At 29.5% G+C, this 21620-nt stretch overlaps 1 protein-coding gene across 6 annotated transcripts in view; it reads right to left on the bottom strand.

Annotated features, from left to right (window-relative positions):
* Positions 1-21620, bottom strand: part of LOC141528030 (neural-cadherin) — an 86348-nt gene that overhangs the window by 13977 nt on the left and 50751 nt on the right. For all 6 annotated transcript variants that reach the window (XM_074243877.1, XM_074243861.1, XM_074243869.1 and 3 more), the window contains 2 exons: positions 993-1136; positions 346-461 (listed from right to left, as the gene is read on the bottom strand). In XM_074243877.1, coding sequence (XP_074099978.1) covers positions 346-461; positions 993-1136 — 260 coding nt within the window. The remainder of the gene's footprint in view (positions 1-345; positions 462-992; positions 1137-21620) is intronic.

The raw sequence follows: 21620 nt of genomic DNA, 5'->3' as shown, positions 1-21620 counted from the left end.
GTGGGAGTTCCAATCCCTCATATAACCCCGAGAATAAAAGATAATATATATATATATATACAGTGCTGGTTAATTTAATGACTGTGGGATGAAAATTTAGGGCTTTGTTTTATCGCCCGAAACAAGAAGCGTTGAATAAATGTAAACATGAGATAAAACAGTGGTACTATTTTGATGTACGACTCAGTGGGTTCTAACTGTTATTGACATTCCTGTCTATGTATTTACGCTTTAGTAAATTATACTCAAGATATTCGGTGGTGGGTTTAGTTCTGGTATGACTGGATATAGGTTTAGCTGAGTGAGGTAGTTGCTCAACATGTACTCGGGGTTGGCATTACTTACCCTCTTCCTCGTTTCGTAATCCAACGCTCCAGCGACATAAATGGCCCCAGTCATGTTCTTCACGGCAAATGCTCCTCCTATGTTACCGCTCGTAATCTCGTATCGAATACGCGAGGCTAAATTTCAATTTTCATTATTATGCTAATTATAATCGGCATTTATTATTCATATCATTTTTTCTCGCTGTAATTTCATTCGTTTATTTGAACCTCAGAAATTACTGCAGATATTTTTTAAAATAAATAAAATTATTTAATTAATTAATAATATACAAGTTAGGTAACAAACAAATCCAAGTTGAGCTTGTAATTGTAATTTGGTTTATATATTAATTAAATTAAACTAATTACAATGTGCGGAATTATTAAAATTCAAGTTTTAAACTAGTTTATTCACAAGTAAAAGTTTTGTGTTTATATTATCGGTTCAGAGCTTGTTTCGGTAAAACGGCAGCATTGTTGTTTAGAAATTTAACAAGTCTCGAGTATTCACTAGTTTTAATAATAATTATTATAAATAATCGAATGTAATATTTTGATATAAAATTTAATTGTTTAAAAAAATTAAGTTTTAATTAAAAAAAAAAAAAAAAAGAAGTTAAATATAAAAAAACACTTTTATAAAATTTGAATTACTAAAAAACTTACACTCGTCGTGATCCTTGGCGGTAACAGTAAGTACCGTGTGTTGAATATCTTCATTTTCATCTACTTCTGCCTCGTAGAGGCTCTTATCAAAGTACGGAGGATTGTCGTTTTTGTCAGCGATTCCAATTCGAATGAATTTTGTAACTGTAACATTAAAACCAAAACTTGATTAATTTTCTCGAAAATAATGACTCTTAAAAAAATGAATAATAATGATAATTTTAATAACCCCCGAATATATATTTAAATATTAAAATACATAATATAAAGGAACTCGTCGGATTTAGTGAAATTTGAAATTTAAACTTTGACGAAAAAGTGGAACAAGAAGAGCTTCGTTAAGCCACACTATACATATAACTTACCTTAAGTTTTCGCGATAATTAACATTCTCGTGAATATGAACGACATAATGCACTGCGATATGAATATTATACTCCTGTTATTATTATAGAGGCGCTATCTATCCGGGGTTCACATGTAAATTTCGGCAGACATGTTTTCGTTGGATATATCTCCATTCATAATGATAATAACAGTAATCGTAATAGTAATAGCGAGTTAATAATTGAGAATATGAAACGGGAATTGAATGCTCGCGATTTGATATTTGATAGAGCTGAGTGGTTCATCCGCGATTGCAATTAATGATCACGAGTAAGTAATTGAGATGCAAGTGTCTTGGGAACAGATTCCAATTCCCGGAGGTCCATACAAATACGCAACAACGTTCAATGTTTGGCCGGATAATAGTCGCTTAGAGCTCTGCTGAGGAACGTTCTATTAGATTAGAAATGCGCTAAAACCGATAATTCAAATTACATTTAATGCAATCGCTGAATTCCGTCTTACATGCTATTAATTAAAACGTTAATTTCTCAGCAGAAGACTAATTACATAAAAGCTTATTTAATTAGACTGCTCATCTTAATTTATCGCACTCTCAATAGAATATTTCGCTGTTTCAAATTAGACGTCCTTTAATTATAAAAACTTTCAGTGCAAGATACAACGACAATTAGTAATTTGATTGTCGGTGATAATTGCATTTTTCAGTGATATTACTGAGAATTATTTTAAATAATATTTTAGAATTTTTACTAAAAACAACTTTGGGATTTTTTATTGCAATAAAAAAAAAAAATTAATAGTTGAATTTGAAATAAAAAATTAAGCAAAAGCTCGGTATAAAATGTCTCATTTTTTTTCTTTGATCGTTTTTGAGAACTTACAAATGTCGAGAGTTTTCCCGAAGACTTTTATTGCCAATAAAAAATTTATTTTACGACTTTGATCAATAAAAAACGGATGAAATGAAAGAATTTTATATCAAAATTCAATTAAATACTCTGAGGTTTGAAGAAAAAAATTTTTTATAGTCAATATGTCAGTCGTAAAATTTTTTTAATCTTAAAAAAAAAAAATTATGATGTATAAAATTTTATTTTAATTAATGATTTTTAATTTAAAGTTAAATCCCTCAACAGTATGGATTATAATCAAAATTATTGCTGATTAAGGACTTTATTTTGTTGTTTTATTTAAATTATAAAGCGAACGTTAAAATTAACTGATGGAACGGATTAATTTTTTTCCTTTTGTTTTGAGAGATCCACGCGAATAGAAGAGAAATAGCCTCGGGATAATCAAACAGACAAGTCAGCAATTTATTTTTCCATACCGGGTGAAAATAAAAATGAATTAATGAATGAAAAAAATAAAAAAGCATTATATTATTATATAAGTAAAGAAAAAATTACTGCTGAGCTGACGATAGCTCCTCTAAGTACTTTTTTATTTGGTGTTGATGTTGATGGTAATCGCTCGTTATAAAAACTTTTTATTGACATTAACAGCTGGATATATTTAATGCTATACTTTGGCATTATATTATGCTTTTTCTTCGCCCACTTTACCTATTTTTTTTTTTTTTTTTTTTTAACATATTTTTATACTGTTACGGTTACTGTTACATCCGAGTATGAAAGATACCGGTGTATTAAAAGAACAAAGTGATTAAACAGTAATGAGAAAAGTAAAATATTTAACGAATGAATGCCAGTTTAAAAAGAAAATAAAAAAGTTTTAATTTTTTTTCAAGTATTTATATTTACATTTGCATTTAATTGTAAAAAGGGTATGGAGCCGGGATGATTTCAAAGTTACAATGAGAGTTTTTATATTAGGACGCAGCGGTGTCGAATGAGTTCGGTATTACTGTTGAATTTGAGAGGGATAAAAGATTTTTTTATTATTTTTAAAAAGGTATTTTTGTTGGCGAAAAATATATATATAAAGAGTGACTTTGATAGATAGTTATATTCAGTGAGGAGGAAAATAAAATAAAATGGAGATAAAAAAAAATTTGATGCAATGGCGCGGATGATGTGACAATAGAATTGAAAAGAACGAGAAACGTATACTCTCAAGGGTTTCTATTGTCTTCTAGTGATACTTTTTTATTTTTTGTTTCCTTACCCGAGAAGCAATGCAGAAAATTAAATTGACTCATTCTATTTAGTGGAACAACCGAGTTGTTACTGAGAAATATTACTTTTGTGAAAAAAATATTTATATGCGTGCTTGAGATGTAATTTTACATTTTTTTTTTTTTTTTTTTTTTTTTTTCTTCAAGAAATACGTGCTGTATAGTTTAAAATACCGAGTGATAAAAAAATACCATTCTGGGGGAGTAATTTGGTAATTTCTTTCGAGCGTTCTTTACGAGGGAAAAAATGCCGTTTATTAACTACATTCTGACATGAAGAACAGAACAAGTTGTGATACGAATCATGTTATATCATGTTATACACCGAAAACTTCTGAGATGGAAAATATTAAACTTAGGATCTATTTCTTTTTCAAATTCTTTATTTTTATTACGATTTTTATTATTCATAACTTTTGAAGTATTAAACATTCGAGCTTGTACTTAATTTTATTTCTAAGATCATACTTTTCGCTTCAAATTTCATTTTTATATTATTACTCTAAACTCAAAAGCTGCTGAGATATAATCTGTTAAAGACAATGTAAATTTTTTACTAAAATTCTTTCCTATTCTTCAATTTATTATCATTAAAATTTCATAGAAAAAACCATTAAAAGAATCCGCGAACGACGTCAAGCATATGTAAAACCACATGTATCTCCAAAATAAATGCAGTGGGAGAGGAAATTAATTGCCAAATTGATCATGACATAACTCATGAGCTAATCTCCGGAAATAGAGTTTGAATCGCGGGTAGGTAGGTCGCCAGTTCCCAGTTAATTGTTGAAATGACCCGACGAATACCGAGAATTTCAGTGTATGGAGTAGATAGCTATAAACACCCACACAGAGACATTTTTGCTCCATGTACACATCGCAAGCATCCACACACTAACCTACAAATACTAAACTAAAGACAAAGCTGTATAAAACACAATATAGCCGATCCCAGAGCGTCTTTCCTATATCTCAAGGTACAATCTGAACTACCTCAGTCGCTTATATTATACATAGTATACCTTTTTAACCTTTTTAGCGGAGCATAGTTTCGGTGTATGTTAAATTTAAGGTTAAGTATATTCTAAACGGAGAAAGCAATCGCGCCCTGCCTCAAGTTTATAGTTTTAGGTTGTTGGTTGCCGGCTGTAGGTTAGAAGGCGCGGCCGAGATACCTATTTCGACGCGTTTTCACCCCATAGACTTCACCCCTTCGCTGTTATGTTCATCCCGGAGAAACGGCGGTGTCTCGCGCCAACTACATACATACACTGTAGTAGTTTAAAAGTTGGACGGAGCAGAGTTACGGCTAAAAGTTCGAGGAAGGGAGAAAGTGGAAGGGGAGCTTGATCGATTTCTTACCCCGTGCCCCAGTAGCGTTGTTTGTATATATCTATATACACATTACCAGTTCCAGAACTTTTAGACTCCCCCCCCCCGCCCCTCGATTATTTATCCTCGGTCTTTATCCAACGAACGGTCCGGTTTTCTGTCGCCACTTGAGGCGCGAAAAGAAGAAAACACATTTTCCTTGTTTACGAGTTCCTTTGCTTCCTTTTATTATTTTATTTCCTCGACTGGGAACTCAAGGAGAAGAAAAGATGGGAGATGCTTTATTTTGTCTTTGTGCTCTTTCACTAAGAGGCACTGCTGATGGAGCTTTCTCCGAGGTGTCTCCAGTCTACCAGAAATGAATAGCGCGAAATGGTCAGTATATTGACCCAAAGGCTCAACTCACCTCTGCACTCAACTTCGACTTATTTTTCTCGATTTCTATTCCAGTCTAGTGCTCGGCTCACTCTCCGGGAGCTTTACAATCCGAAATGGTGCTTTGCTATCTGAAATGCCGGACAATTTATCGATGCATAAAATTTACGAGGATGAATGATGTAAAGAAAGAATTAGGAGTGTAAGTAGTTGCTGCACAATTCTAGAACTGAAACCTAGACCGGATTATTTATATTTTTATCTTTGTTTAAGTTTCAGAGTGTTATCTTTGTATTTAGAGTAAATTTAAGTTTGCTATAATTTATGTTTGAACGAAATAATACTACAATGGGATAAAGTAGCAAAGGCGAGGACGGTACGAGCTGAGTAAAAGAGAGTTTTACTACACCGTCTATCGTAAATTTAAGCTGGTAGTATCGGGTGCAAGGGTGCAGACTAAGTTCTAACTTTTATATATAACGCTGGAAAGTTTTATGTTTAAAGAGAAGAGGATATAGAAGAATGCAGAGGTTGTTTACAGTGTCGCGATATAATGAAAATTATTGGATTAAAGTTACCAGCTTACTTTTTTTGTTGGCAAGTCGTAAACAAATTACCGGGGATCAAACACTGATTCTTGAGTTAAATTAGCTCGGGTTAGAGATTCAGAGCTCAAGGAATTAAACTGTTCAAAGAGATGGAACATGGAAATTGAGATCGCGAGAATGTTATCTTGGATGCAGTCGAGTGAACTTTGGTAGTTCACCAAGTTTTGGTTTTTGAATAGGGACGGTAAACTTGAGTTTTTGGACGTGTTGCTTTCATGGGATGGAGGAAGAGATTTTAGGATATTTTAATCAAATGAAAACTGTTTAAGAAAATACCGAGTTTCAAATAAATTGGATATGAATTTTTTGAAAGTTTTATCGAGCTTTATTTATACCGTGGAAGCTTTTGAGTTTAAAATAATATAAAAAAAATTTTTTTTTATTATTACGATGAAAATCGAGATTAAAGTTAATAAAAAAAAAAAAGTACTTGAGTTTAATAACTAAATTTTTCATTAAAACAATATTTTTTTAGTATAATAATGAAGTTTTAATGAGAAGGAATTGATAAGGCACTTGAATATTTAAATGAAAGCTGATATAAATTTTTTTTATGGTCTTCAAGCTCGTTAATTAGCGATTTAAATATATTTTATCGTTATAAAAAAAAAGATATCTGATGAGCTATTCAATTGCGAATTAATTCAAAGATATTTTAATTCGGCAGATGAATTATTTATGGGTCTATAAATATATTTATCTAAAACAAAGCTAAATAAACCATGAAACTATAATGGGCGAATAAGTTTAATTTTTTTTTTTTTTGAATAAGTAAATTTATTTAGGTCTTAGCAAGATTAATTTATAATTTGTGACTGAATTTAAATTCACCACCCAGAAAAATAGTTACTTCTCATTTTGTTTTATTTTTCCCTCCTTTATTCTGCCTTATACAAATATTAATATTAATAATATATAAGCTGAAAAATGCGAAAATTTACGATAAGAAGATTACAATAATTTATCGAGGTTAAGTTCTTCGTGCGACATAAATTTATCTTCCGCATTATAAATTATGCTTCGATTTTAGCAATAATTTATTGTATTATCTTCCATATTGTTCAAACATAATTTAATTCTGTAAAATTATAGATGGAGCTGATAAATTTTCAATCTAAAAAGTTTTAATGGACGCAAATTATTTACAGAAAAATGAACAGAATTAAATACTGCAAAGATAATCCAGGTATTCATTTTTGTTCTTTATTCCCGTGCAATAATTACAATTTTAATAGTTTTTTTTTTTTTTTCTAAGAAAAAAAAAAGGTCTTGATCGATTAATAATTTTAATTCCGAATGTAATACCCTTGGAATTACAGGAACTAGACGATATAGTCAATACTTGGGCACTTTCCGCTCGGAGGTGGCCTCGAACCCGGTTCTCCCAAACGAGAGTTTAATTTCACTTTTATCCTACCACACGTCGATTTAAAAATAATCCCGGTATCTACTTTAATTAAAAATAAACTTACGGATTAATTGATTTATTTAGTCAGTAGTTTTCGAGTTAATCCTCTGGGTCAGACACTATTTAGGGCTCGTAGAATAAAAAAATAAAATCAATAAATTATATCACGTTCAGTACAACAATTAAATTGAGGAATTAATTACTACGAATGTAATTAATTTAATTAAAAAGTCTTTTGTTAACAGTAATTTGCGATTAAAAATAAATGGTAAAAGAACTTTAATTAATACTAATAATGTCATAATCATAAATATGTTATGGACAAACGATTTTATGAAATCACTGACGTTAAAGTTGACAAAGTTAATTAAATTCGTTGTTGAAACATTTATTTTTGTGACGGTCATTTAAAATTTTTGACGTGCAATTAAAAATAATATTAATTAATTAATAAATAGATGGACATTTTTTAATTTAATCCTGTGGAATTTTTTTTTATGCGTATAAAACTCAAAAAAATTAAGGATTTAAATTAATTGTTATTTTAGCCTTTGAAATTTTCAACTAAAGAAATTTTTATTAAAAAAATGAACCTTTCTTTCATAGAATAAAAAAATTTTAAAAGTATTTTACAGTAGTGTAAAATATGTAGATGTAAATTCTCGTTTCTCGGTGAAATGAAATCTCTCGGGGATAAAACCCAACATTGGCACTTTGTTGAGTCGCACAAAATCAATTACTACAGAACGAAGTTTAAATTTTAAAGAATTAGGTCCTTTGAAATGAAAATTATTTTATGATACTGAAAAAATTGTAATTCTAAAAACTGTTAAAGTTTTTTTTGTAAATAAAATCTTTGAAAAATTTCCATGAGCCAACAGAAAAAAATTAGAATTGCAAACATTGGTAATATTATTGAAAACTATCGTTCTGGCTGATACAAATATTTACGTACTATTAAAAAATATTAATCGAAAGAAGAATAAAGGTATCTTGTGCGTTGTTTATTAATTTGCTAATGGTCTTGCAGTGTTTACACATTTTGTTTGCATTAGAATTAAATTTGACGTGTTTGCAGGGAGATTTGTAAATGGAGATATGATAGACTAAATTGGAAGGTATCCAAAATTTACGTAATGAGTTGCTGGAGGTGCCACTGAGTCTGATGGTTATTCTATTGATTTTGTGTGTGTTGATGGGAAAATCAATCCTCTGTGGAATATACAAATTTGTATCCTCCAGAACATTTGGTCATGTTGTAACGGTTATTTTGACAGCTCGATACATGAATATATATTGTAATATCACGAATGCAACATCAATTTGACGATTTAATCGAAGAATATTCGAAAAGTAAAATCATAATTGCACTGATTAAAAATTAATTTTATTCGGGAGAATAAAATCTTGGACCAAGAAAATCATGAATTTCGTTCAAGATTTTTCTGTCAAGTCGCGAGAATTTTTTTTATCTTGCAGAAAATTTTTCAAATGAAGAAAAATTTACTTGAAATAAGAATTTTTCTTCTTTCTTCAAAACAGATAAATTCTTCATTGTTTTTTTGGGTCAAGAATTTCTTCTTGAATCAAGTTACTTTTTCAGCAGAGTATAATTCAGTGATTTATATAAATTTAACCTCGATTATATAAAAAAGTAAAACTTTTTTTCCTACCGCCCGACATGAACTGACAATTCAACTTAATATCGATCACACTTAAATATTTGTCAGGCTCACCAGTGCATCTATCTGGTAGCATGGATCTCTATCATCAAACATCTTTCTTTTTTCCCCGTCTAGTCATTGTCAACATTAATCACGCTCAATTCTACGCCCGGGCGATCCCACGAAAAGGCGCTTCCTTTTTTCCGCCTGGGTTTGTTTTTTCTTTGTTTTCCACCTTCACCATTCTACCCTTTATAAATTTCTCTTCCTATTTTATCCATCCAGCAATCGTTAAATATTCGAGCAAGTTTTGGCTTAGCGGCTGTTTCATTTTTTTTATTCTCGGTGGTTTTGTTTCCTCGCGACTCACTTTCTGTTTTCGAGGCAGAATCCCGAAAGTCCTGGCCGCTTCCAGCATTCCTGGATATTTTTATATCAACAAAAAATGCCAGGATTGGGGTAGAAAAATACAAAATAAAAAATAATAGTTTTCCGGAGAAAATACAAATACGAAAAGAAATCTGGGGAAAAAAAAAAAAAAAAAACAACAAAAGGAGAAAATATTTGGTATGCGGTGAATGATACGTGACTTTTGTGTAGTTATATATCATACATAGACAGAGATATTCGTATTTGGTATCAGAAAGTAAATCGAGCGCTCGAATGGTCGTTTTCAATTCGCCCAACGACACTTGAATTCATGCCAAGATATCTAGTGTACGGATGAAAGAAAAAGGCAAAATAGAAGCTTATGAGTAAGCTCGTATTATGTTATATTCCGAAAAAATATAAAAGTTATGTATGCGCAGTCTATTATTTTTTTTTTAGCTCGCCTTTCATATTTAACACTCATCAAAAAAGCTCTACTTTATTTCTTTATCTTTATTTTTATTTAGATAAAGACATTTTTTATTTTTATTTCTTAAATCCTAAAAGCGCTCTTATGATATTCATACCGTAATTTTACCGACAAAAAGCCTTCTTTTTTAATTAAAAATTTTAATTGCACACAGAAAAAATAATTAACTTGATTCAAGAATTATTTTCTTTGATTAAGAAAATTTTTAAAAAGAAAGTTGATTTTATTGTTTCGATAATTTTCTTTTCTAGGATTTTTAATTTTTATTAAAATGTAGAGATTTTTTAATCTCCAAGAGTTATATATTTTTTTTTTCTGTGCATAAATCTTCTCTGTAAATTTAAATGATCGATTTAGTATTTTTTTTTTTTTTTTGACCAATGGACTTTTGTTCATTTATTTATATTAATATTTATTCGTCCTCAAAGTGAATGATGTATAATTTTGAATTGGAATGGGATTGGGAAAAAATTCTGACGGGCGAATTGATGTCGAGTTCCATTGAGTGACGTTACAAAAATGAGAAAGTGAAAATCCACACCGCACTACTAACAGACATCAAACACTTGATGACGTATGACAGAATTTAAATACCATAGCTTAAACATTTTTTTATTTTTATATTTTTTTATGCTGGGTGTTAAATTACAAACAATTGTTTTGTCGGCGTGTGAATTCGAGGAATTGTGGGGCTTGTTTGTTTCCGAAATATTATACGACACGCGAAAATAAAACGGTAAAGTGGTTGGAAGACTATCGGGTGGAAAAATTTCATTATTTTCGAGTTAACGAAACTTTTGACCAAACGAGTTTTTATTTATGTTAGCATTAGTTACTGAATAGGTAAAAAGGCTTTTTGTGTTTGATGGAAAAGCTGTGGGAACCGGGAAATAGAATGCGCGAACAGTTTCTGTTAAATTTAATTCAATGAAATATCTAAGCTATGTTTAACTCAATAAAAGTTAACTCAGAGCTTAATTTAACATTATTCAGCACTGTAACCTCGCTATTCAATCTTGCTTTCGTAAATTTACAAAGCTAGTTTTTTAATAATGAAAAGTGCAATTTAATTTCTTGTTGATTAGATTATTTTATTCTGTAAATTTGAAACAAAGTGAGCTATCTGAGATTAAAAATAAATTTTTTACTTTTATTAAAAATTAATAATTAAATTATTCCTTCTCTTACAAAATCAAAAAATTGAAAAACATTTTATCTTCTTTCTCGTCTTTCCTCAACTGCAATTGTATTTGATAGAGTGTCACGTCACATCAAGCTTTCGTGATTTTTATAGCTGACAAACGATGTCTCCCGAGGGTGTGTATCGAAGGAAAAATCTCCTCTTTCACGCTCCAGTTGGCTTGTATCATCAATGTTTTGTATTTATTCAACCCTCAAATTATTTATAAAGTGTTTGAAAGCGAGCAAACATACAATTGACAAATAGAGTACGGCAGTCATTGCAGAAAATTAAATTCTTCAATATAAAATTCAGGAGTAATTTATAAAAATTTTAGAATATGAATAAAATAAAAAAATAAAAGAGAAATCGACAAAACCTCAGAAAATAAAACGGAACAAATTTTATTTTAATTTACAATGAATTGTTGTTGATAAATTAACTGGCGGCAACATGGTGACGATAAACTTGATACACGAATTAAACGAAACACGGTACGGTCTATAATAGTAGAGTAGAGTAGGAACAGAAGACGAAGACTGAACAACATTGAGTTTAATTAGTATTACCACCAGGTACATTGTCCCGGATAATTCATCTCGAGACAACAGAGAATTAAATGAAAGTACAGCGCAGTACACTGCACTACACAGAAATAAAATAAAATAAAACTCGTAAGTTTATTTAAGCTTCTTAAAAAATGTCTTGTAATATCTAAGACGGGAGCGTATTAATTAATTTATTTTTCTCCCGCTCAGTCATAACTTTGAATATTAAATTACAACTTAAATTCATTTTAATTTTATTCAATAACTCTTTTCGTGTAATTGGCTTACGTACGCTCGGAACATTTATTTACGGGAAAAAAGTTGTGTATATTTATAAATTGCGAGAGTTTAAATAAAAATATGTGATAAACTTTTTCTCGAACTTTTGAGTTTTTACTTGAGAAACTTTTTTACTTCGCGAACTTTATAAAAATGTTAAATATTTATCGGAATTATTAATCCTTAGGTGAATTACTGGAGTCAAGAAAATAGTGTAAAAATTATAGACTGATTTTATCGTGAAATTTTGGTCACCAACTTTTTTTTTTTATTTCTTATATAAAAAAAATTAAAGATAATAGTTTATTTAATCAAAAAAAAAAATTACTCGCGTTTAATAATTAAATTTTTTATTTGAAAAATATTTTTTTTAGTAGAATAATAAAATTTCAATGAGAAGGTATTGATAGCTCACTTGAATATTTATATGAAAGCTGATATTAATTTTTTTTAAAGTAACGTTTGAGAAAAAAAGCTTTTAAAGCTGTTTGGCTTCAGGCAAAGACGACTTTACAAATATAAGTATAACTTTTAAAATATTTATCCGATTGACAGAAAATGTTCTGTTTATATACTGAAATATATCTAGATAGCAAACATAAAATAAAAGAATTTTAATTAAAAAAAAAAAAACTTAGAGCTTAATGAAACGAAAAAATAAAGGAAAAAAAAATCTTTTAAAGATTCCGCGAGCGTCTGATTCTTTAATCGAATGGATTTACCATTTACCAGTGATTACTACCATTCTCATTACCCAGTAAACATGTTTCCTCTTTGTATTGGTGTTTCATTTCCAGGTGGTACGTCAATAGAGTAGAAATTGTTTGATCAAGCACAAGATCCAACTAGCTTTAATACTTTATTCTTTGGCGAACTCTCAGCAAACCGCTGTGTGTACCAGAGGGTGTGGGACTTCAAATATTAAAGTTAAAGGGGTGTAGAGCGTCGAGTAGAGTCGAGAGTTGCGAGTGTTGCTTTATTTGCGGACCGAAAAACTCAACTCTTTTAAAATACCAACAACAAATTCAAGTGTTTATTTATTTTAGCTGATTGTTTTTACCAAAACAGCAATTAATGTTTTCCCTAAAGTGAATTAATCGCATTTTACGAATCCCGGGATAAAAGGTACTTTGCTAATAACGCAATTATAACATAATCTCTACACACGTGAAAATCGGATTATTCGTTACAGAAAAGCCGAAAAAAAAAAAACTTACTTAAATAGCCAGCTGGATCTTTTTCTCAGATTAATTCTATTATTATTTTTAATCTTGAGACTGGTCATTTTACTACATTTATCATTTTCGCTTTTAATTATCGGCGGTTGCTTGAATAAAAAGCTTCGCTGTGATCAGACTCAAAAATTAAATTAAAACTTGGTGATTTTTTATTATCAGCCAAAAATTAATGAATAAATTTAAATAATTTAGACAATCTTGAATAATTTTGTGGGAAATTTATCTTGAAAACGTCGAAATAATAATTCACCTCTCTTTAGCAAAACATAAAAATGATAATACACAGACATTACATTTGAATAAATCAGTCATAATGAGCGCGATACGTGCCCTGTTAAACAATAAAAATAATCTTAATTGGCAGAGTTTTAACGATTAGAGAGAAGACCGAGAGGATCCTGTAATTAGTAGGAGGACAGTAAGGAATATTCATGAGGCACATGTTGCTGGTGTTATTTTTACCTCCACTCTATACAGTATATGTACATATAATTTTTCTTGTCTATTTTTTGCACTAAAGTATACGCTCCCATTCGCATGACCGACTTGCAATCGCTCTGTTAATACACAAGAGGGAAAAAAAAATTTTTTAGTAAATCGCGAGGCGCACTCATGAAATGAAAATGTTAATTAAGACCTAGTGCTGGTTATAATAGTTAAATTTAGTTACAATTTAGAAAAATTCAAGCATAAAAATTCAATAAAACTCAAAATTGAAGGTTCAGTTTTAGTTTGATCTAGAGAAAGATTTTTACTATTTTTAAAGCACGTTATTAGCTTTAGTGAAAATAATAAAAAGTCTGATAGAATGGCAGAAGGGGACAATTTTGCAGATACTGAAAGTGCAATAAGTCCACTTACGAATTTGATAGGATGAAATCCTCGTTACTGAGCAGGATGAGAGGGAATATATATGTTTGTAGATACGAGTGTGAAGAAAATTGGATTATAAGCTTGAGTGCTTTTCTGAAGAGATAGCAGTCAAGATGGATAAATATATAAGATATGGATAAAAATCCCTGTGAAAATATAAATTTCGATTACTCTCTGAAACACGTAATTGTTGGAAAAATATCTTGGAAAACATGTTATGAGGTGTGGTAGAAAAATAAGTATAACTTTGATGACTGACGAGGTGAAATATTTTTTTAAAGTCAGTCGATTTTGTAATTTACGAAAAAAAATATGGGAAATTTTTGTCAAGCTTTAAAATTTCATAGCTTCTGATCTAATTATAATTAAGAAACCGGTCAGGGTTTAATTGAAAAAGGAGACTTGAAACTACAATTTTTATCCGAAAAATTTTTTTCTAAAATTATTAGGGACAGAGATAATAAATTTTTTAATATTTTATAATAACAGAAGTAGTAGTTAGTAATAATTTCGCAGTCGTATCTCTCTAATACAAAAAAAAAAAAATGCACGAACAAGCGTACAATTTCGATAATTAGCTGCACACTATACAAAATGAATGAGATTTTAATTGGACCATCATTTGTAGTGTCGGCCAATTGATTTACGTGAAAAAATAACGAGCAATTGGGATGGGTGTCGTTTGATAATAAATTTGTAATCAATGGAGAGGAACTAAACAAAATTTAACAGCCAGGCGAACAAAATGACGGGCTATTGATATTTTATACATTCAATACATATTTTCCTTTTATTTGATCCTCTGACAAACATTCCATTTCATCAAAAGCCTCGAGCAATGTATCTGCATTCCATTGTGCTGGCTTTTGTGAGCTGGCACTTTTCACTCAATGTTTTGTAAATTTTGTTCATATTTACTTCGCACCCTACAATGTATTTATTTTTATCTCAAACGGGTTGAAATAACATATAACATTGTTTGATGTCCATACGTCGCTTCATTTATATTCTAAATCCATATACAAAATCCTCTTCATCAAAAATATTATCCAACAGTTCAATAAAAATTCAATTAAAAAAACATCCGAATTCTCTCTTTTGAATTTTTTTTTAATTATTTTTTCCTTTGAAAATTAATAATTTTTTTGAATTCAGTCATATTTAAATTTAAATTACAAAATTAAGTTATAATTTGTCGAATAGTTTCGCGGTTTGAAAAATTTATGAGCAACTTGCGGAACAATGGTTAAACTTTTGATTTATCTCGGATCCATTTTACAGTTGATAACATATGAACTTTAGTTGGTACGGTCTATTGGGCTGTTGAAAATAGTAGGACGTGACTTTAGTATTTGTCATAACTGTAAGGACCTACAATATTATTTGATATCGCTTAATGCCATGCGCATATAAAGTATTTCATTACTATATATGATGGCTCAGAGGCTGTCTGCTGGTAGAACTAGACTTTCAAAATAGAATCGGAATTGTTCCTTCTGTAGTATTTCCACCATATCTTTTATGTTACACATATATGTCGATCCATATTCACTATATTCGACGTTTTCTACGCTACTTCCGATTGAGCATTCAATTTCTTTCCTCGAGATTCACACGCATACGATCAAAATAACTTTTTTATCTTTTGTCTCCCCCATGCATAATCTTTTATTTTTTCTTTCGCTCTATTGAATCATTTTCGAGATCTCTCTCTGTACTACCTCCAAAGATGAATAGTTTTATTCGCGAGAAAATTTATATCATTCAATTAATCGCCCGCTCAAAAGTTTCTTTTCACAAAACTTTTTGGGTACAAACTTTTAAATTAGACCGAAAGATAGTTTTGTTGTAATTAGATTATAGTTTCAAGTATGCCAATCAAAACTATCCTAATTACAGTTTATGAACGAAAATTTTGTCCTTTTCAATAGGATACGAGCTCCAGAAATTCAGTATGTGATGTAATAATTTTATGATGAAAAGTTATAATTTAGTCAGAGTTTATGAGTTATGCAGGGCTTTTAAGAATTTGAATAAATTATGAATTACTCTTTTGATATCATTTATAAATTATCATTTTATGGATGCTTTTTAAAATTTATGCATTATCTATTGGATTAAAATTTGATCATTTAAAGTTTTATTTTATAAGAATTTTTACCACGAGGAAAAAAATTTTTTTTTAATTAAAGAACAGCTATTTTATTTTCGTCATCTACAATGATCAATTATACAATTGAAATGTTTATTTCTTAAGTATTTAAATATTTATTATATATTTTCAAGGATTAAAAATCAAATATTAAATTATAATCCAGAATTATGTAATATTTGCAAAATTTTGTAAATATTATCATTAATTCATCTAATCAAATGTTTGCTTTATTATTTATTATGTTCTATTAAATATTATTACAGTAATTAAAAATTCTCGGTTCTCTACTTACAATATTTAATCCCGTTAAACACAAAATTTAGTAGTTTACTTGGAAGTTATATTAAAAATTAAGTAAATCAGTTCTGGTATTTTATAAAAAATAATTTTCTTCGTGCAAATGGCTTGAGTTCTATTTAAATAAAAAATAAAACAATATTCAAAATCCATTTCTGATCCGTGGACTTTAATAATTGTTGATGTTTATCATAAATCCCAAAGTTTTCATATATTTCAATAAAATTCCAAAAACTTTAACCAAAAATTTAAAATTCAAACACTTTAAACTTGTCATAAAAAATTCATTCCCCGAAAATTTACCTAAATACCACTTTTGAAAGTAGCTTCACCCTGATAATCGGTTATTTCAATAATTTCAAAGCTTGCAGTTTTAAAACAATAAATATATATATATATATATAGCGATAAATCCTCTATGTTCAGGAGATTACTACCAAAAAAAACACATCAACATTCAGCAATAAAAATCCACAGCAATTATTCGTGAAAATAATTTTAATTCGAATATTAAAATGCAATCTTCAACAATAAGGGTATTAAACCGATTTTTACAACCCGCGTGCATTCTTCTGTATACATATTAAAAAATTTAGATTTAACAAATAAAGGAAAGGTAATCTCACATATTACAGCCATCAAATCTTTTTTTACTACCCCACTACGCGTTTTATTTTTTATGTTTTTTATGATGTATCTAAAAATTTAATACTCTTAGGTGTTTTATTTTTATTTTCATGCATACACACCTACATCAGCATTCACGTGTCCCTTTTTTAGCTTATACATACAATACAGAGATACAGAGATACAGAGATGTACACAGATACACAGTAAAGAATAATTGCAGGAGGAATTTATAACGAGGAAGGCTTTAACAGGATTTGGTTGTAGAAAAGAGGTGGAGATTGCTGAATTACACTGACAATGGGTTTTGAGTGAAATTAAATTCGATGAAGGAAACGCTATCCTCTATTGCTCTTGATATGGCTTCAAGTTATCAACTTCCCACGTTATATACCCATCTCGACTTAATTTAAGAGGAAAATACTAATAGAAATAAAATTGAATACACTTGTTAATTTATATTCAAGAACTTTGAATAAATATTTTAATTCCCGCTTCGACGCCACTCAAAATGATTCCTTTTTCATTTTCGCTTCATTATTTTACTGAGTACGAAAGTATATGGGTCATTTTTTTTTTATCGAATTATTATTTGTTAAAAAATTACAGTAGTAAAAAAAAAACGTAATTATTTTTTTAGTCAAATAGAAAAATTCTTGAATCGAGTGAAAATTTATTTGAAAAAAAAAAAAAAAAAAAAAAAAAAAACCATAAATCGTGAGCTCTGGTATTTTCACACCAAAATAATCGGGCAATTAAAACAGCAATTCAGGTGTAAAAGAATTAATTATGCAGGATTATACGATTTTAATCCAATTGGAAGTAAATAGAGAGCTGAAATAGCTGGATATTTACATGTACAAGTGATTTAATTGAGTATAAATGTACCGATCAAACATTTATCAGAATAATACATTAATGGTATGAGCTTCGCAGCTCGCTGGATGAGACAATGTTGGGAGTTATCGGAAAAGGAAAACGCATCCAAGCATATCGTCATAGTTCGGCATAGCGCAATAGAGTATAGTACAATATATGTTGCAAGGGCAGATTGCATTAGACGTAGTGCCGGATATTGGTCGATAATGCTATCAGCAAATTGCTTGGATGCGTCGTCAGCATCAGCAACCGACTAAATTATTTATTTAGTGAAAAGAACTCGAATTTGTTCGGTAAACTCCGTACCTACCGGGAATTTGTTTTATTTCCTATATTTTATTTTTTATTATTGTTATTATTACGGTAACAATCCCACTTGTACTGAAAACTGTACTGAAAACTGCAGAGTACATGACTAAGAATTTATTGAAAAAAGTTCTCTACAGTAGAGGCATGCATGCCTTTTTATTTCTTTTGTTTCCAGAAGTTGTTTAGTCTAGTTACAAGTTCAACTTGTGTTTTATATTATATATTTTATATTTTATATTTTATATTTTATACTTTATGTATTTCATATAAATTTAGTGATTGCTTTTCTTGCACAGAGTTCATTGAGAGAGAATATCCGTGATAAATTTTTCTGACATATATGCACACATATGGATTTTTGATATGGCAAAAGATGTTCTGAAATAACAATTATCAATTAGATTGCTATGTGAAAAATTATTTATGCACATATTAGGCCATATCGGATAATTTTTTTACGTACATACTTAAGTTTAAATATTTTTAGGATAGAGCCAAATGCGCTTTGAGGTATCGGCGTATTGACGACTTTTTATTGGTGCATTAAAATTCAATAATGAAATTTCAGCATCATTATTATATATCGGCTGGGATATTCCATTACGCCGGGGTCTAGAAAATTTTATTAATAAATTCTTGGGGGATTTCTTTTCCCTGGACCATTTGTTATGCAACTCGTAGTTACGGTTATATAATTTTGTACAAAGATATCGCGTGGATTTATTGTTTGAGTTTTTGTATTTTATTTTTACATTTTTTATTAATAAGAGATGATGGAATAGAGATGTATATAAGTCATGCAAATTTAAACGCAAGTGAGCTGGATTTATTCTTTGATTTGAATTCTATACTTGCTTTAATAAAAGTTAAGTTCGGAGTCGAGATAAGATTGTATTTAAATGAAATGGGGGAAAAATTTATTTATTGAAATCAGAAAGTTTTTTTTTTTTTTTTGTTGGAGGTACTAAATGTTTTTTTTTTAATTATATCGGAAAGTACAATGGAATAAAATACTCGCCCAATTTTATTTAATGAAATTATTTCACTTTAACATCGGTTTCGATAAATTTATTTATTAATAAATTGAGGATGATTAAAATTGAAATGTATTTTAAAAAATCCTTTTGACACAATTTTTCATTAGAGTTTAATTAATTAATTAATTAATTTAAATTGAAATAAACATCGAAAATCAAATATTATTTTTTATTCAATCAATTTGAAAATTCTCGTAATTTATTTTCAATTTCGTGGTAAAAAAGTAATTTATGAATTAAAAAAATATCAATTCAATTGTTAAATAATTTCCGTTTGTCGAATAACTAAAAATTTATTTCAACTTTTATTTCTGATTGTCTCTGAAAACGCAATGGAAGCCTCGTAAATCCACAAAGAATCCCCGTACAAAGTTAAACAATTCCGATAAAATTTAAACCCACTGAAATCCAAGTTTTTCTTTAGTAAAAATCGATTTATGATCCAAAAAAAGTCGATGTATTTTATTAAAATTCAAAATTTCCTCCAGTACCCTGCTATTGTTCGTCATCTGGCGAAAATCATTTTCCATCCTCACAAAAAGTTTAACCATTTTTATTTGCCTATAAAAAATTAATAAAAAACCGCGAGCTCTCGTTGTACTCATTGTGAAATATACAGGAACGAAACCGAACATGCAGTATATTCTGTATGTATATAATATAATACCACTGGGATGACGTATTGAAACAGTAAATTTAAGTCAACATGAAATAAAGTACACACTGTACCTGTGAATGAATAATGTGACGCAAAATAAATAACACCTTCAAAAAACCCATATCGTATCAGTTTCGTATCGTTATCGTTCCATACAATATCATACATTATATCACATGTCGTCTCTTAATATCTTTCGGTAAGAATTATCAACAGTGAGACGTATTTTCTCGATTTCTCCGTGAAATTTGCTGAAAAATGACTACACACAAGATCATATTCTAAAGTAACATATGTCACATGGTCACACATCCACTCCACATACGTCAAAAGTTACCTTTCCAAATTTTTAATACAGACTTGTGGGTATTCATTGGATATGAAATTTTATTATCAATAAAGTAGGCTCAATGAATTATTTTTAAATAAATTTTTATCCGATTGTACACCGAATCATACTCCGACAAGTACTCGATGAAAATTTGATTTCTCTTGTATTCGGGATAATATTATTGTATTTTCCGGCTCGTATTTGACGTTGAGTATTAATACGTATAAATTAATTCAAGAACTCTAATCCGATGTATCAAACATTACTGATCATTAAAAGCAGAATGATATTATATTAATTTCACTGGGGAATATTGAGTATTATTTCTCATAAATTTAATATCAGCTTCACCAATAAATTTTACGGTAATATTGACGTATTACGTTAATGTATAAGTACTTTTAATTAATTGCTGTTGAGTTGTTTTAAAAATAACATATAATTATCGTGTAGTATAGTGTGGTATGAAGTTACCGTTAAATAATACCCAAAAACATTTTAATTACTTTAATTAGCGCTACCGGAAAATTTTGGTAATTACTTCCCTATTATATGCAATTTTTATAATCTTTATTATATGATATATACGCGATGATAATAATAATAGCTTAAACATTTTTAAATAATTAGTATTGTTCATTTTTTTTTTAAATAATTTTAATAATAATAAAATAGTTTTCTGGGTGGCTTTGAAGTTAATTTCCTTTGTTTTATACTTTTGGTGAAATATTACTATAAAATGAGAAATATATGGTCGAGTATGTGCCTGAGAGTCGGTATATATTTATATAAAAGTTTAAGTTCATAACTCGGAATCGTAAAGTACAGGTCTAATCTCTAAAACTCCTTTTAGACAAGCGCTTATCTAGGAGAGCATCAGAAACTCTGACAAATCGTTTCGGGCGATCTGTTTAAATCTCTCCATGTTGTTCAGTCTCTGGAGTGCCGGGAAACGAGCTCTCGGGAAAAGAGTTTCCAGGGCGGGCGAATAGGGATAGAGACCAAATTTTGCCGGGGAGGTGTTACCCGCTGCTGAGAGAGAAAAAGCTATAGATAGAAATGAAGAGTTGCAAAGTGGTGTTTTCAAATGGATTTACGACTTTGCGCCAATTGAGTTATCGAAAGCAAAACACGTTTTATACCTAGTGAAACTTGTTTTTTCATAATCTCTGTCTATATTTTCAAATCCGTTTATTTTTTTACCGAAAAAAATTACCAAAAGGTATAAAGTATAAATAGAATAAATATTCTCTGGCTTTACGTTCTTCTATGTTCGGTTTGTTTTTCCATCTGTTTTTCAATCTGTCAAAAAAGGAAAAAAAATACATAAAAAAAGGTAGTCTAGAGCTTAGAGACAGGATCTCTCACGAACCACTTGATAAATCGAGCTGATTTTTTTTTATTAGTTGCAGATTTGTGCTGAGTATTAGTCAACAAAATATCACTTTTGTTCTTTTTTTTTTTTTTTTAGAAGATATATTGA

Source organism: Cotesia typhae, unplaced genomic scaffold (genome assembly GCF_013202065.1).
Source record: "Cotesia typhae breed Kobodo isofemale line unplaced genomic scaffold, CoteBio_Ctyphae contig_11, whole genome shotgun sequence".
NCBI lineage: Eukaryota > Metazoa > Arthropoda > Insecta > Hymenoptera > Braconidae > Cotesia > Cotesia typhae.
Note: the sequence above shows the minus strand (reverse complement) of the source record. Positions and strands in the feature narration are given on the sequence as shown.